This window comes from Myxine glutinosa, chromosome 5 (assembly GCF_964187855.1).
Source record: "Myxine glutinosa chromosome 5, kmMyxGlut1.1, whole genome shotgun sequence".
NCBI lineage: Eukaryota > Metazoa > Chordata > Myxini > Myxiniformes > Myxinidae > Myxine > Myxine glutinosa.
Window position 1 is genome coordinate 108,687,882 of NC_136265.1, and position 17,845 is coordinate 108,705,726.

At 45.1% G+C, this 17,845-nt stretch overlaps 1 protein-coding gene across 1 annotated transcript in view; it reads right to left on the reverse strand.

Annotated features, from left to right (window-relative positions):
* LOC137427257 (uncharacterized) overlaps positions 1-17,845 on the reverse strand; it is a gene marked incomplete at its 3' end in the record, with an annotated part of 346,903 nt that overhangs the window by 196,712 nt on the left and 132,346 nt on the right. Inside the window, 7 exon segments of the mRNA XM_078778504.1 lie at positions 2,095-2,145; positions 2,586-2,621; positions 8,390-8,452; positions 10,018-10,095; positions 14,849-14,875; positions 15,219-15,269; positions 17,284-17,346. Coding sequence (XP_078634630.1) covers positions 2,095-2,145; positions 2,586-2,621; positions 8,390-8,452; positions 10,018-10,095; positions 14,849-14,875; positions 15,219-15,269; positions 17,284-17,346 — 369 coding nt within the window.

A 17,845-nucleotide genomic window follows, 5' to 3' on the forward strand; every position in this document is an offset into this window, starting at 1 on the left:
GCATACATATTGATATCGAGAATCACTGGTGTCACTAACATCAGCATACATATTGATATCGAGTATCGCTGCTGTCACCCACATCAGCATACATATTGATATGGAGAATCACTGGTGTGACTAACATCCGCATACATATTGATATCGAGTATCAATGCTGTCACTAATATCAGCATGCATATTGATATCGAGTATCAATGCTGTCACTAACATCAGCATGCATATTGATATCGAGTATAAACGCTGTCACTAATATCAGCATGCATATTGATATCGAGTATCAATGCTGTCACCAACATCAGCATGCATATTGATATTGAGTATCAATGCTGTCACTAACATCAGCATGCATATTGATATGGAGAATCACTGGCGTCACTAACATCCGCATACATATTGATATCGAGTATCAATGCTGTCACTAATATCAGCATGCATATTGATATCGAGTATCAATGCTGTCACTAACATCAGCATGCATATTGATATCGAGTATCAATGCTGTCACTAATATCAGCATGCATATTGATATCGAGTATCAATGCTATCACTAACATCAGAATGCATATTGATATTGAGTATCAATGCTGTCACTAACATCAGCATGCATATTGATATCGAGAATCACTGGTGTCACTAACATCAGCATACATATTGATATCGAGTATTGCTGCTGTCACCCACATCAGCATACATATTGATATCGAGTATCAACGCAGTCACTAACATCAGCATGCATATTTATATCGAGTATCAATGCTGTCACTAACATCAGCATGCATATTGATATCGAGTATCAATGCTGTCACTAACATCAGAATGCATATTGATATCGAGTATTGCTGATGTTACTAACATCGGCGTACATATTGATGTCGAGTATCAATGCTGTCACTAACATCAGAATGCATATTGATATCGAGTATTGCTGATGTAACTAACATCGGCATACATATTGATATCGAGTATCGCTGTTGTCACCAACATCAGCATACATATTGATATCGAGTATCAATGGTGTCACTAATATCAGCATGCATATTCATATCAAGTATCAATGCTGTCACTAACATCAGAATGCATATTGATATCGAGTATTGCTGATGTTACTAACATCGGCATACATATTGATATCGAGTATCAATGCTGTCACTAACATCAGCATGCATATTGACATCAAGTATGGCTGCTGTCATTAACATCAGCATACATATTGATATCGAGTATCAACGCTGTCACTAACATCAGCATACATATTGACATCAGGTATGGCGGTTGTCACTAACATCAGCATGCATATTGACATCAAGTATGGCTGCTGTCACTAACATCAGCATGCATATTGATATCGAGAATCACTGGTGTCACTAACATCAGCATACATATTGATATCGAGTATCGCTGCTGTCACCAACATCAGCATACATATTGATATCGAGTATCAACGCTGTCACTAACATCAGCATGCATATTTATATCGAGTATCCATGCTGTCACTAACATCCGCACGCATATTGATATCGAGTATCAATGCTGTCACTAACATCAGAATGCATATTGATATCGAGTATCGCTGATGTTACTAACATCGACATACATGTTGATATCGAGTATCAATGCTGTCACTAACATCAGAATGCATATTGATATCGAGTATTGCTGATGTTACTAACATCGGCATACATATTGATATCGAGTATCGCTGCTGTCACCAACATCAGCATACATATTGATATCGAGTATCAATGCTGTCACTAATATCAGCATACATATTGACATCAGGTATGGCGGTTGTCACTAACATCAGCATGCATATTGACATCAAGTATGGCTGCTGTCACTAACATCAGCATGCATATTGATATCGATTATCGCTGCTGTCACTAACATCAGCATGCATATTGATATCAAGTATCAATGCTGTCACTAACATCAGAATGCATATTGACATCAAGTATGGCTGCTGTCACTAACATCAGCATGAATATTGATATCGAGTATCGGTGCTGTCATTGATATTAAGTATCACAGCTGTCACTACCATCAGTACACATTTTGATATCGAGGTGTTGAAGGAAGTCATATGCTACTGACCTTTTCTCCTTTTGGCCCATGGAACCTCAGCCTGTCACCTCCCATCGTGCCCTGTGGATCAACACAGTGTCACATGACTCATTTGCCATTGCAAATACCTCTTGGACACATTCTGCCAACTACGATTGCCGAGGTGCGCCTGCGACGCTGATGCACTGCCCCTGCAAACAATTATTTGGAATTTGTCCAGGGTGTTTGGATGCCTCGTCTCCTCTTCGTAAAAAGGCGAAGATCTTTGTAATTAAACCTTCTTGGGTGCCGAGTTTAACGTCCACCTGAGGGGACGACACCCTCGTTGATGCAACATCCTGCTTTTGAAGAACTGTTCCTTCACCATCCTCCGGAATTCGGAAGTAGTAAAAGGCTGAACACCTTTACTCTAACAACATGGTGCATCAAGCAGCAGTTTGACGTACAACTTACTGCTCTTCCATAAATGGCTTTTTTCCTAGGAAATCCAAAGGCCATCCTTCTAGGGATACATATCATACCTTTGGTCCTGGTGGTCCGGGAAGTCCAGGTGAACCCTGATGAGACACAAAGAAAAGGAGATGAGGCCTGGATGAGTCAATGAACATTCATTCAAACCTTTCAAGGCTCCATGTGAATGCTTCCTCTTCTCTAATCTAATGTAATCACTACAATTTGGCCTTCTCTTTCAAGCAATCTTCCTGTTTTCAGTATCCTCAAAACTTTTCTTCTCTACCATTTATCACTTCCTCTCCCTATACCTTAAAATCCACTTAATGCTTCCACTCTCTATACCTTAAAATCCACTTATCGCTTCCTGTCTCTATACCTTAAAATCTATTTATCACTTGCTCGCTATACCTTAAAATCCACTTATCGCTTCCTCTCTCTATGCCTTAAAATCCATTTATCGCTTCCTCTCTCTATACCTTAAAATCCACTAATTGCTTCCTCTCTCTATACCTTAAAATCCACTTATCCTTCCTGTCTCTATACCTTAAAATCAATTTATCACTTCCTCTCTATACCTTAAAATCCACTTATCGCTTCCTCTTTCTTCACCTTAAAATCCATCTATCACTTCCCCTCTCTATACCTCAAAATCCACTTATCGCTTCCTCTCTCTGCACCTTAAAATCCACTAATTGCTTCCTCCCTCTACACTTTAAAATCCACGTATCGCTTCCTCTCTCTTTACCTTAAAATCTATTTATCGGTTCCTCTCTCTTTACCTTAAAATCCATCCATCGCTTCCTGTCTCTATACCTTAAAATCCATTTATCGCTTCCTCTCTCTATACCTTAAAATCCACCAATCGCTTCCTCTCTCTATACCTTAAAATATACTAATCGCTTCCTCTCTCTATACCTTAAAATCCACTTATCGCTTCCTCTCTCTTTACCTTAAAATATACTAATCGCTTCCTCTCTCTATACCTTAAAATCCATCTATCGCTTCCTCTCTCTATACCTTAAAATCCATCCATCGCTTCCTGTCTCTATACCTTAAAATCCATTTATCGCTTCATCTCTCTATACCTTAAAATCCACCAATCACTTCCTCTCCTATACCTTAAAATATACTAATCGCTTCCTCTCTCTATACCTTGAAATCCACTTATCGCTTCCTCTCTCTTTACCTTAAAATATACTAATCGCTTCCTCTCTCTATACCTTAAAATCCACTTATCGCTTCCTCTCTCTTTACCTTAAAATATACTAATCGCTTCCTCTCTCTATACCTTAAAATCCACCAATCGCTTCGTCTCTCTATACCTTAAAATCCACTTATCGCTTCCTCTCTCTGTACCTTAAAATCTCCCCTTTTCCGTTTTCACCCATTCTCTTTCCACTCTACCCTTTCACAATACTTTGATCAAAAGCTCACGGAAGAGCTTGGACAAAACTCATATGTAGGACAAAGACATTCATAGACAGCACAGTACTTGTACATAAATTACAAGGATACCAGTAGATAAATATGGACAGACATGTATGGTATATGGGATTTGAACCTGGGATACCTGAACCAGTGGTTTCTATGGGAACACTAACTGACCAATCACATTTCCTCTCGTTTTTATCCTTGAATAAATACATTTAGAACGCCTGTCTGCTACTCAAACTTGTTCATCTGCTTTGTCTTTATTCCTCCTAAGGGAATTCAAGCTTTGGGTTTTGTTTTGCTTCTCAAAAGCCTTGTTTGTTTGTTTGTTTGCCAGTACTATTACAAAATAATGGATATGCTTATCAACGACTATTAGCTTGATGGAATGGCATTTTATAGTATGGGAGAGCAATGGAACACCAAGAACAACAACAATCCCATGATGAAAGACTGAATGGAGGAACGAAGAACAACTCGTACGGCACTCTGTAGAGCATCAGGCTGAACAGGTTACATTTTCCATCACACATATAGGCCGGATCTGGATTCAGACCTCAACTGAACTGAATACGTCCATAACTGTTTCAGATGTCGTGCTATATATCATTGTTACTCTGTATTTCAATGGTGAAGAAACACTCTAAAAATTTCCGGATCCATAACTTCACCAATATCAAATCGATTCGTCCTTGTCATGTACGAAACATGTCCATTAACTTTTTTTTTTCTTTTTTTTTGTATACAAGATCGAGGCTCGTGAAAGAGCTAACATTAATCACACAAAAAGTAAAACCGACACAAACCGATACATAAAACACAAAATAAGGGAAGCGGTAGACAAGATGGGGAGAGAGGGGGAAGGACACAAACACAACATGTGAGAGCAGGGACATCGAGAGAACTGTGGGAGAGAGAGGGCTTGGGGGGAGGTGGGAGAGTTATGAAACATATGGACACTGCAAGGATTTCCAGGAAAGAAGTTGGAATTTCAAAAAAGTGTATCTGGGGTGAATTAGCGGGGGTAGAAAAGATCAAGGTTTTAGATGGGGGAAGATAAGAGATGGTTTCCAAGGATTTCCAGGAAAGAAGTTGGAATTTCCAAAAACTGTATCTGGGGTGAATTAGTGGGGGTAGAAAAGATCAAGGTTTTAGATGGGGGAAGATAAGGGATGGTGGTGAACAGCTGTTTTAAAGACCTGGAGGGAGGAGTGGGATTGAAGAGAGTGAGGGAGTTTGTTCCAGAGGCGGGAGAAAAGGGGAATGAAAGAGTGAAGGTGAGCAGAGAGCCTAGATTTTGGCAGTTTAACCATAAGAGGGTTGCTGGCAGATCTTGTGCGACCTGTAGGAATATTTGGGGGACAGAGCACAGAGAGAGCTGGGGGAGCAAGGCCGGAGACGAGTCGGTCGAAGACAGAAAGACCACCAACCTGCCTGTGGTGAGTGAGTGAAAGGCCTTGGAGTTAGCTTCATCGCAGGAGATTCCAATGATTCTGAAAGCTTTGGCTTCAACAGCGTGAAGCCGAGCTAGGTGTGAGGCAGGAGCACCGGCCCAGAGGTGGGAACAGTATTCCATTGAGCTGCGGATGAAAGCCTTGTATGTGGTGAGGAGCTCAAGTGTGCCAAGGAAGGACTTCGCACGAAGGAGGATGCCCAGTCGGCGACTGGCTTTGGAGGCCAGCTTGGAAATGTGGTTTTCCCAAGAAAGATCATGGCAGATAGTGACACCCAAAAGCTTGAGCGACAGAACTTCCTGGAGAGGATTGTTGAGAAAGTAGATAGGAGGGTTGTCCAGTCGGTCTTTTCGGAGAAACATCGTAAGAGTGTGAGATTTGTCAGGATTGAAAGACATGTTCCACTTGTTTGACCAGTCTGTGATTTTGTCCAGGACTGCAGAGAGTGAGGAGGCTGCAGGTTGCCGATCTGAGTAATGAGAAATGGAGCGGCAGAGAGTCACGTCATCAGCAAAGAGACATAGAGGATTTTCCAGAGAGTCGGAGAGATCAATGATGAAGACCAGAAAAAGCACAGGGCCCAAAACACTACCTTGGGGAACTCCAGCCAGAACAGGACGGGGCGATGAGAGAAATCCATTCAGGGCCACACGTTGACTACAACCAGAGAGGAAGTCCACAAGCCAAGCGTGGAGATTTCCATGGATACCATAGGAGGAGAGTTTGGTGAGCAGAGCTGGGTGCCAGACCATATCGAAGGCACGTGATATGTCAAGGGAGACAGTTCTGATTTCCTGTTTGGCATTGAGGATCTCCATCCATTGTTGAGACAGCAGAAGCAACATGTGCAGAGTAGAATGACCTGGTCTGAATCCAAATTGATGATCGGATATCAAGCCATTGGAGAAGAGGAAGGATTTGATGTCCGAAGCAATGATGGATTCCATGACTTTGCTGATAATTGGGAGCAGGCTGATTGGTCTGTAGTTGCAAGGATCTGTTTTTGCACTTTTTTTGTGTAAAGCAGTAATGTTTGCTGATTTCCAAGATGTTGGCAGATGATCTTGAGCAAAAGTGAGGGTGAAAAGAACAGAGAGAGGGTGAGACAGAGCGGCAGAGCAGGATTTTAGGACCCGTGGGCTGATGCCGTCTGGTCCAGTTGCAGATTCAGAGTCGAGGTTTGACAAAAACTTCTCCACCTTGTCAGGAGAGAAGGACACAGAGTCCAGGAGCAGTTGGGTTCGACTGGGTAAGGTGGGAACAGAGAGAGATGGGTTTGGGACACAAGATTTTGAGGCAAACATAGAGTTGAGGCATTCGGCTTTGTCACGTGCGGTGTGAACTGTGTAGCCATTTGAGGTGAGGGAGGGGATGGAGGGGGTACAAACACCAGAAACGGATTTGACCAGACGCCACCAGGATTTGGAGAAGGAGACAGGTTTGAGATTTCATTCTTGAGTGTGGAGAGATAGTGCTTCCTGGCACTCCTGAGGGTAGACACACACTTGTTCCGAGCTTGGTGGAAGGAACTGAGATTACCTTCAGTTGGATTTGCCTTCCAAGAGGCAAAGGCAAGTTGTTTCAGGGCAACTGCCTCACCACAAGATTCCGTGTACCATGGACGGGAGGAAGGGTAAGACAACTGAAGACGAGATGGGATAAATCTGTGCATGAGAGAGAGCAGATTGCTTTGGAAGAATTCCCAGGAAGAATTGATGTCAGAGGCAGCAGAGATGGGAGACCAGTCCAGATGATTGATGACTGCTTGCAGCCCGTGCCAGTCGGCCTGAGTGAAATGCCAGACTCGTCGACGCTGAGGAGGCTCTCTGAGAATGGCCAGAGAGATGTCCACTTTAACAAGCACATGATCAGAAGAACCGATTGGAGCAGAAGAAGAGCAGCAGACATTTGCAGGGAAGTTTGTCATAACCAAGTCTAGAATAGATGATGCACCATTGACTGAGATCCGGGTCGGGAAATTGACAGATTGTGTCAGTCCCAATGTGTCACAGAAGTCTTTTGCTGAGGTGCCATGGCTGGTGAGAGAGGAACCCACACCCAGCCAGCTGGCATGATGACAGTTGAAGTCGCCACATATGAGGAAGAGAGAGTTGGGATGAGTTGACAGAATTTGGTCCATGTTGTCAGACAGCGACATGTAAATGGAGTCATCACTGTTTGGAGGACGGTGCAGAACACATATGAACAAAAGGGGGGAGCGGAGAGAAAGCCGTAGCCAGAGGTACTCCTGTGGGTGGGGTGGAGAGAGGGCAGTGCAAGGAGAGTGAGGAAGAGAGTTTTTTTATAAAGATAGCCACCCCACCACCAGGACGAGGCTCAGGTCTATCATACCGGAGGAGGGAGTAACCAGGAAGAGATATTAAGGAATCAGAGACATCTTGAAGGAGGAAAGTTTCTGTTTTCACAGATCAAGTCTGGATTGTCAGAAGCAACCTGTATGGAGAGATCAATCAGGTTTGAGCAAAAGCCCTGGATGTTTGAGGTCCATATCGTTAAACTCTTGTCCGAATCCGTCCATAATTTTTCGAGATATCATGTTGTATATAATTTTTGGCCCGACATCTCTCAATGGTGAAGAATCACTTGAAAATTATCGGCTACGGATATTCAGAAAAATAGAATCAATTCGTCCGTGTGAAAAACCCAATATGTCCACAAAGTCTTGTCCAAATCCGTACTTAATTTTTTGAGATATTCTACTCACAAACAAACAGATAGACAGGGATAAAGACATAACCTCCATCCACCTTTCGTGTCGGAGGTAACAACGGAAAACAGGAAGCTTGTCCTAGATTTTCTGTATCTGTGGAGAAAAACTCACAATGAATGTGAATTTCTGTTATTTCGCTGCTAAAGCGATGAGAATACTTTGACACATCTCCCAGGTATCTGCCTCCATTATTACCCACAATCCACTGCACATGCATGGAAAATTCCCTTTGAAATCCAGGTTTGTGGAAACTCACAGGTCTCCCTGTAGGTCCTGGTGGTCCCTGCGTTCCAGTAACACCTGGTGTTCCACGTTGACCCTAAAGAAATGGGATGAAAACATAAAGTGTCATCTGCTGATGAGAAGGCCCATCAGGATGAGTCAACAGGTGATGTTTTGCAGTAAATATTGAAAACTTCTTCACGAAATAAAATACAAGTATTTTACCCACAAGGCCATACAAGGTCATTTACACATGCAAGACACAATTATGGTGGCACCTAAATAATTAGGCCTGGTGCCGGCTTTATGGTTAAGGTGCTGCTTTAAGATCTTAGGGTCTTGGTTTGAGACAACGTCGAGCCGTTAAATAACACCAGGTTGGTTGACTCAGCCGATCATCTCTCCGAGGTTGGCAAAATGAGTACAGGTGTCTTCGCTACATGTCAAGGATACGTTCCAGTAAGGTTGGACTTAAAACGAAATGACAGATAGCGGGGAATCTTTCCCCGTAGGAATTCGTGTAATTAATGGGGATGTGTTCCAACACTTAGTTTACGTCTTACACAACAGCAGTCAACAAGCCGAGCAATCACAAAATAAGTATGAAACGCACAAAACATAGGAAAAAACAAATAAATTACACTAATTTAAAAAACCCAAACAACTTTTTATCTTAACATATTTTACAACGATTTAATAATGATCATTTATCGGTCTCACACCTCATGCAACACCTCGAATCCCTAATCGTCGCTGCCAAGCTGCCTGAATCAGTCCTTTGCCCACAAAATTATCCTACGCACAAAGCCACGTGGACCCATACTCGAGCCTTTGTGCCAGCACACACACCCAGGCTCGAGCCTTTGTGCCAGCACACACACCCAGACCCGAGCCTTTGTGCCAGCACACACACCCAGACCCGAGCCTTTGTGCCAGCACACACACCCAGACCCGAGCCTTTGTGCCAGCACACACACCCAGACCCGAGCCTTTGTGCCAGCACACACACCCAGGCTCGAGCCTTTGTGCCAGCACACACACCCAGACCCGAGCCTTTGTGCCAGCACACACACCCAGACCCGAGCCTTTGTGCCAGCACACACACCCAGGCTAGAGCCTTTGTGCCAGCACACACACCCAGGCTAGAGCCTTTGTGCCAGCACACACACCCAGGCTCGAGCCTTTGTGCCAGCACACACACCCAGGCTCGAGCCTTTGTGCCAGCACACACACCCATACACGAGCCTTTGTGCCAGCACACACACCCAAACTCGAGCCTTTGTGCCAGCACACACACCCATACACGAGCCTTTGTGCCAGCACACACACCCAGGCTCGAGCCTTTGTGCCAGCACAAACACCCAGGCTAGAGCCTTTGTGCCAGCACACACACCCAGGCTCGAGCCTTTGTGCCAGCACACACACCCAGGCTCGAGCTTTTGTGCCAGCACACACACCCAGGCTAGAGCCTTTGTGCCAGCACAAACACCCAGGCTAGAGCCTTTGTGCCAGCACACACACCCAGGCTCGAGCCTTTGTGCCAGCACACACACCCAGGCTCGAGCTTTTGTGCCAGCACACACACCCAGGCTAGAGCCTTTGTGCCAGCACATGCTGCGAAACCCAAGAGGTATCAGGCCGTAACCGGTCGGCAGTACTCACGGGGCGTCCTGATAATCCCGGTAGTCCTTGTTCTCCTTTGATCCCACCGGATGTAGAAAATACATCACCAGGATCACCCTAAACAAAAACAGGAAACACGTTAATGACGAGTCAATTTTTCTTTTTGTGTCTATCACATCAAAAAGGAACCTTATGCTCTCATTTGGGAATTTCCATTGTTAACAGTTGAGAGAGATTTTGGAAAATGCACAAACTCGACGATGCAACATTAGAGGAAAGACTGACAAAAACACAAGACAGACAAAATATAACCTTTTTTGTCTGTTTTGTCCACAGGGTTTCAACAAGTACGAGGGACGAGTATTTACCTTCGAGATAGCAATGAATTGTGTCTGAATGTGTCTGATGTGTCAATGTGTCAACAATGTGTCTGAATATAGCAATGAAATAAATCACTTCACAATGGCACTTTTTATTGTTCTTTCTTTTGTATACAGAATCGAGGCTCGTGTAAGAACTAACACATTGTTCATGAAAACATGCACAGACACACAAAACATGCAATGGAGGGAGCGGGAGGGAACCACACAAGCACAACAACAGAAGAGAACAGGGACGTCGGTAGATCTGTGGGAGGGAGAGGGCTTGGGGGGGAGGGAGGAGTACACTGTATAAAGGAAATTAACACTTCAAGGAATTTCAGGAAAGAAGTTGGGGATTGAAAGAGGCGGATTTGGGGTATTTTAACGGGGGGAGAAAAGATCAAGGTTTTGGATGGGAAAAAAAATAAGAGATGGTGGTGAACAGCTGTTTTAAAGACCTGGTGGGAGGAGTGGGATTGAAGGGAGTGAGGGAGTTTGTTCCAGACGTGGGAGAAAAGAGGAATGAAGGAGTGAAGGTGAGCAGAGAGCCCAGATTTTGGTAGTTTAACCATAAGAGGGTTGCTGGCCGATCCTGTGCGACCTGCAGGAATATTTGGGGGACAGAGCTCAGACAGAGCAGGGGGAGCTCGGCCAGAGAGGAGTCGGTAGAAGACAGAAAGACCACCTACCTGCCTGCGGTGAGTGAGTGAAAGGATCGCGGGAGTTTCCAATGATTCTGAAAGCTTTGGTTTCAACAGCGTGAAGCCGAGCTAGGTGTGAGGCAGGCGCACCAGCCCAGAGGGGAGAGCAGAATTCCATTGTGCTGCGGATGAAAGCCTTGCATGTGGTGAGGAGCTCAGTTGTGCCAATGAAGGATTTCACACGACGAAGGATGCCTAGTCGGCGACTCGCTTTGGAGGCCAGCTTGGAAATGTGGTTTTCCCAGAAAAGATCATGGCAGATAGTGAGACCCAAAAGCTTGAGTGACACAACCTCTTCAAGAGGATTGTTCAGAAAGTAGATGGGAGGGTTGTCCAGACTGTCTTTTCGGAGAGACATAGTAAGAGTGTGAGATTTGTCAGTATTGAAAGACATGTTCCACTTGTTTGACCAGTCTGTCATTTTGTCCAGGTCTGCAGAGAGTGAGGAGGCTGCAGACTGCCGATCTGAGGGCTGAAGAATGGAGCGACAGAGAGAAGAGTCATCAGCAAAGAGATAGAGAGGATTTTCCAGAGTCGGAGAGATCATTGATGAATACCAGAAAAAGCACAGGGCCCAGAATACTGCCTTGAGGAACTCCAGCCTGAACAGGAAGGGGGGATGAGAGAAATCCATTCAGGGCCACACTTTGACTCTGACCAGAGAGGAAGTCCGCAAGCCATGCGTGGAGATTTCCATGATTTCCATTGCTGGGCCCTGTGCTTTTTCTGGTCTTTATCAATGATCTCTCTGACTCTCTGGAAAATCCTCTCTATCTCTTTGTTGATGACTCCACTCTCTGCCGCTCCATTCCTCTTCCCTCAGATCGACAGTCTGCAGCCTCCTCACTCTCTGAAGACCTGGACAAAATCACAGACTGGTCAAACAAGTGGAACATGTCTTTCAATCCTGACAAATCTCACTCTCTTACTATGTCTCTCCGAAAAGATCGACTGGACAACCCTCCCATCTACTTTCTCAACAATCCTCTCCAAGAAGTTCTGTCGCTCAAGCTTTTGGGTCTCACTATCTGCCATGATCTTTCTTGGGAAAACCACATTTCCAAGCTGGCCTCCAAAGCCAGTCGCCGACTGGGCATCCTCCGTCGTGCGAAGTCCTTCCTCGGCACACCTGAGCTCCTCACCACATACAAGGCTTTCATCCGCAGCTCAATGGAATACTGTTCTCCCCTATGGGCTGGTGCTCCTGCCTCACACCTGGCCCGGCTTCACGCTGTTGAATCCAAAGCTTTCAAAATCATTGGAATCTCCCGCGATGAAGCTACCTCTGAGGGCCTTTCACTCACTCACCGCAGGCAGGTAGGTGGTCTTTCTGTCTTCTACCGACTCCTCTCTGGCCTTGCTCCCCCAGCTCTCTCTGTGCTCTGTCCCCCAAATATTCCTACAGGTCGCACAAGATCTGCCAGCAACCCTCTGATGGTTAAACTGCCGAAATCTCGGCTTTCTGCTCACCTTCACTCTTTCATTCCTCTTTTCTCCCGCCTCTGGAACAAACTCCCACACTCCCTTCAATCCCACTCCTCCCTCCAGGTCTTTAAAACAGCTGTTCACCACCATCTCTTATCTTCCCCCATCCAAAACCTTGATCTTTTCTACCCCCACTAATTCACCCCAGATCCACCTTGTTTGAAATTCCAACTTATTTCCTGGAAGTCCTGGCAGTGTCCATATGTTTATACCTCTCCCACCCCCCCCCCCCCCCTTCACATGCCTCCCCCCCCAAAGCCCTCTCCCTCCCACAGATCTCTCGATGTCTCCATGTCTCTCGGTCCCTGGTCTCAAATGTTGTGTTTGTGTCCTGCCCCCTCTCTCCCCATCTTGTCTCCCGCTCCCGATGTTATTTGTTTTATGTGTCTGTTTGTCTTTCTGTGTGATTAATGTTCGCTCTTTCACGAGCCTCGATCTTGTATACAAAAAAAAAAAAAAAAAAAAAAAAACCATAGGAGGAGAGTTTGGTGACCAGAACTGGGTGCCAGACCGTATCGAAGGCACGTGATATGTCAAGGGAGACAGCTCTAATTTCCTGTTTGGCATTGAGGACCTCCATCCATTGTTGAGACAGCAGAAGCAGCATGTCCAGAGTAGAGTGACCTGGTCTGAAACCAAATTGATGATTAGAGATCAAGCCATTGGAGAAGAGGAAAGATTTCATATCCGAAGCAATGATGGATTCCATGACTTTGCTGATAATTGGGAGAAAGCTGATTGATCTGTAGTTGCTAGGATCTGTTTTTACACCTTTTTTGTGTAAAGTGGTGATGTTGGCTGATTTCCAAGCAGATGGAAGATGACCTTGAGCAAAAGAGAGGGTGAAGAGAACAGAGAGAGGGAGTGAAAGAGCAGAAGAACAGGATTTTAGGACCCATGGGCTGATGCCGTCAGGTCCAGTTGCAGAATCAGAGTCGAGGGTTGACAGAAACTTTTCCACCTTGTCAGGAGGAAAGGACACAGAGTCCAGGAGCAGCTGGGTACGACTGGGTATGGTGGGTACAGAGAGGGATGGGTTTGGGACACAATATTTAGAGGCAAACACAGAGTTGAGGCATTCAGCTTTTTCACGTGCGGAGTCAGCTGTGTAGCCGTTTGAGGCAAGGGAGGGGATGGAGGGGGAACAAACACCAGAAACAGATTTGACCAGATACCACCAGGATTTGGAAGAGGGAGACAGATTTGAGAGTTCGGTCTTGAGAACGGAGAGATATTGTTTCCTGGCTCTCCTGAGGTTGGACACACACTTGTTTCGGGCTTTGTGAAAGGAAATGAGATTTCCTTCCATTGGATTTGCTTTCCAGGAGGCGAAGGCAAGTTGTTTCTGGGCAACAGCCTCACCACAAGATTCCGTGTACCATGGATGGGAGGAAGGGTATGACAACTGAAGACGAGATGGGATAAATCTGTGCATGAGAGAGAGCAATTTACTTTGGAAGAATTCCCAGGAAGAGTTGACGTCAGAGGCAGTGGAGATGGGAGAGCATTCCAGATGATTGATGGCTGCTTGAAGACCACGCCAGTCAGCTTGAGTGAAATGCCAGACTCGTCGGTGCTGAGGAGGTTCTCTGAGAATGACCAGAGAGATGTCCACTTTAACAAAGAAATGATCAGAAGATCCGATTGGAATGTTTGGATTATCAGGATGAGGAGTGACTGGAGGAGCAGGGACTTTGAACACTTGAAAGAAGGAGATGATGAGGTGATCCGTCAGAGATGTTTAAGACTATGAATGGTATAGACAAATCAAGTGCAGAATAATTTTTCAGCAGGAGGACCAGGGATCAGACCCTGAAAGTAAAGACAATGAGAGTTTAAACCTTCGAAAGTAAGGGAGGAGGTGGATCAGTCCATACCAACTCAACCACAGACATTGCCCGACCCTCTCGTATTTTCCTTGAAACATTCACCTGGGGACTTTTACCCAAAACTTTTACCTGATCCACCTGCAGAGTTTTTTAAAATGCTCGTCATTGTTTGAAAAATAAAATTGCCTTTTGACATGTGTGACCTGCCACAGGTCAACCTAAAATAAAAAGGTGGCCTTGACCAGAACACTTTTGGGTTCAGGTATCCCCACTTGTCATTGATATTCATGGAACTTCAGCCAATGGTAAAGAAGCTCCAAACCAGGGGGGTGTGATTATACCATAGACAAAATTTACTAGGTAAACAAATGTTGCTCTTAGATATTTCTCAGTAGGTAACAATGCCAAAAACTCCCTAGGTGCCTTCTTTCAGTCCAGTGCATATCCAATGAAAATATTGTTTCCGTATCACAAATGGCTGTGGGATTCTTACCTTTTGACCCGGATGACCAGGAATTCCCTATGGCACACGCGAAACAATGACATCAGCAGAAGTCCACAATGTAAAACAAAAGTACAATGCAAAGTTTGCAAAGTTTACGAATAATATATATAATACCTGCTACACAAAGGTAAACATTATGCTATCGTAAGCATCGCGTCGCTACAACATTTTCAATGTTCCAGCATCGAATGCGTTTAGCATTCCATGAATGGAGTATCCATGATTGAAACTTGTTATTAATAAAGGAAAAAGCAATCCTTGTATCCACAAAATTGGAAGTTATTCCGTTATATAAGGTGTATAAAAAAGTGGTGTTTGAACACCTGTCCTCCAATGCACATTGCAACTGAGTACTCACCGGAGGACCTCGCCTCCCGCCAAGGCTATCCCCAGGAATGCCACTCGCTCCCTGACGGAAAAAGGGAATATGAACCATCAGAACACAACATTCTCACACCTTGAAACTGTAAGCTTTCCCTATCACTAGGTATGCCAAATGAAGCCGTTGTTTGGAGATATACAGTGAATTGCATTCTGTGTCCGATTTACACCTGCCACGTCATCCTCCCAAGATGGGAACTTCCTTTACACAAGGTGCATTACCGCATACGACCTGAACCCTTAAAGAGGCCACGATGGTGATCGACCTGTAAGAAACCCGAACCCTTAACGAGGCCACGATGGTGATCCACCTGAAAGAGACCTGAACCCTTAACGAGGCCACAATGGTGATCCACCTGCAAGAAACCTGAACCCTTAGCGAAACCACGATGGTGATCAACGTGTAAGAAACCCGAACCCTTAACAAGGCCACAATGGTGATCAACCTGTAAGAAACCTGAACCATTAGCGAAACCATGATGGTGATCAACGTGTAAGAAACCCGAACCCTTAACGAGGCCACAATGGTGATCAACCTGTAAGAAACCTGAACCCTTAACGAAACCATGATGGTGATCCACCTGTAAGAAACCCGAACTCTTAACGAGACCACGATGGTGATCGACCTGTAAGAAACCCGAACCCTTAACAAAACCATGATGGTGATCCACCTGTAAGAAACCCGAACCCTTAACGAAACCACGATGGTGATCCACCTGTAAGAAACCCGAACCCTTAACGAGACCACGATGGTGATCGACCTGTAAGAAACCCAACCCCTTAAGAAAACCACAATGGTGATCAACCTGCAAGAGACCGGAACACTTAACAAAACCACGATGGTGATCAACGTGTAAGAAACCCGAACCCTTAACGAGGCCACGGTGGTGATTGACCTGCAAGAAACCTGAACCCTTAACGAGGCCACGATGGTGATCAACCTTTAAGAGACCCAAACCCTTAACGAGAACACGATGGAGATCAACCTGCAAGAGACCCGAACCCTTAACAAAACCATGATGGTGATCCACCTGTAAGAAACCCGAACCCCTAACGAAACCATGATGGTGATCCACCTGTAAGAAACCCGAACTCTTAACGAGACCACGATGGTGATCGACCTGTAAGAAACCCGAACCCTTAACAAAACCATGATGGTGATCCACCTGTAAGAAACCTGAACCCTTAGCGAAACCACGATGGTGATCAACGTGTAAGAAACCCGAACCCTTAACGAGGCCACAATGGTGATCGACCTGTAAGAAACTCAAACCCTTAGCGAGGCCACGGTGGTGATTGACCTGCAAGAAACCTGAACCCTTAACGAGGCCACGATGGTGATCAACCTTTAAGAGACCCAAACCCTTAACGAGAACACGATGGAGATCAACCTGCAAGAGACCCGAACCCTTAATAAGGCCATGATGTTGATCGACCTGCAAGAGACCCAAACCCTTAAAGAGGCCACGATGGTGATTGACCAGCAAGAGACTCGAACCCTTAACGAGGCCACGATGGTGATCGACCTGCAAGAACCCGAACCATTAACGAGGCTACGATGGTGATCGACCTGCAAGAAACCCAAACCGTTAACGAGGCCACGATGGTGATCGACCTGCAAGAAACCTGAACCCTTAACGAGACCACGATGGTGATCCACCTGTAAGCGACCCGAACCAATAATGAGACCACGATGTTGATCCACCTGTAAGTGACCCAAACCCTTAACGAGGCCACGATGGTGATCGACCTGCAAGAGACCAGAACCCTTAACGAGGCCACAATGGTGATCGACCTGTAAGAGACCTGAACCCTTAACGAAACCACGATGGTGATCGACCTGCAAGAAACCTGAACCGTTAATGAGGCCACGATGTTGATCGACCTGCAAGAAACCTGAACCCTTAACGAGACCACGATGGTGATCCACCTGTAAGAAGGCATCAATGGAAACCTTGAGATGTTGAAACCGAAGGAAATCAAGGTGTCATTGCAATCTATACGTGATGTGCACGGATGTTATATCGTGTCCATCTCATCACCTTTGTCCCGTTGCATCCTGGAATACCTGGTGGACCTGGAGGGCCATCTTGACCGGGAAGACCCTAAGTGATGGACAGATGTATTAGGCAAACAGTGATGCATATTGCAACATTTCCAAGAACAGATGTCAGCTTTGTATGGGAATAGCTTCAACTGTTGAGGCCTCAAAGGTTCTTTGTCAGTTATTTATTGAAATTGACTTCTACAGGTAGCATTTAATTCCCCATCCCAAATGTCCATGAGAGCAATTAAGGTTCAACCATAAAGTGTTCACTGGCATCTCGTTTCGGCCAAAATAGCCAAAGCAGCAAGATAATGCATCCTCAAAGATCATTATTAAGCCAGCTGGGTTTTCATCGATAATACTTGTTGCACTAGGACTACCTGGGGTTCTATCTGAAAGCTGTGGAGGTTGTGCACTTACCGTTGAATGACCTGTCTGGTTTAGCTTCAATTGCCAACCTGACTATAAACTATTGAAGTGGAACTTCACAGGTATCATGTCGTCATGCCACGTGTCACATGTGCTAGCATTATTTAATTATTTGGTGACATGCATCG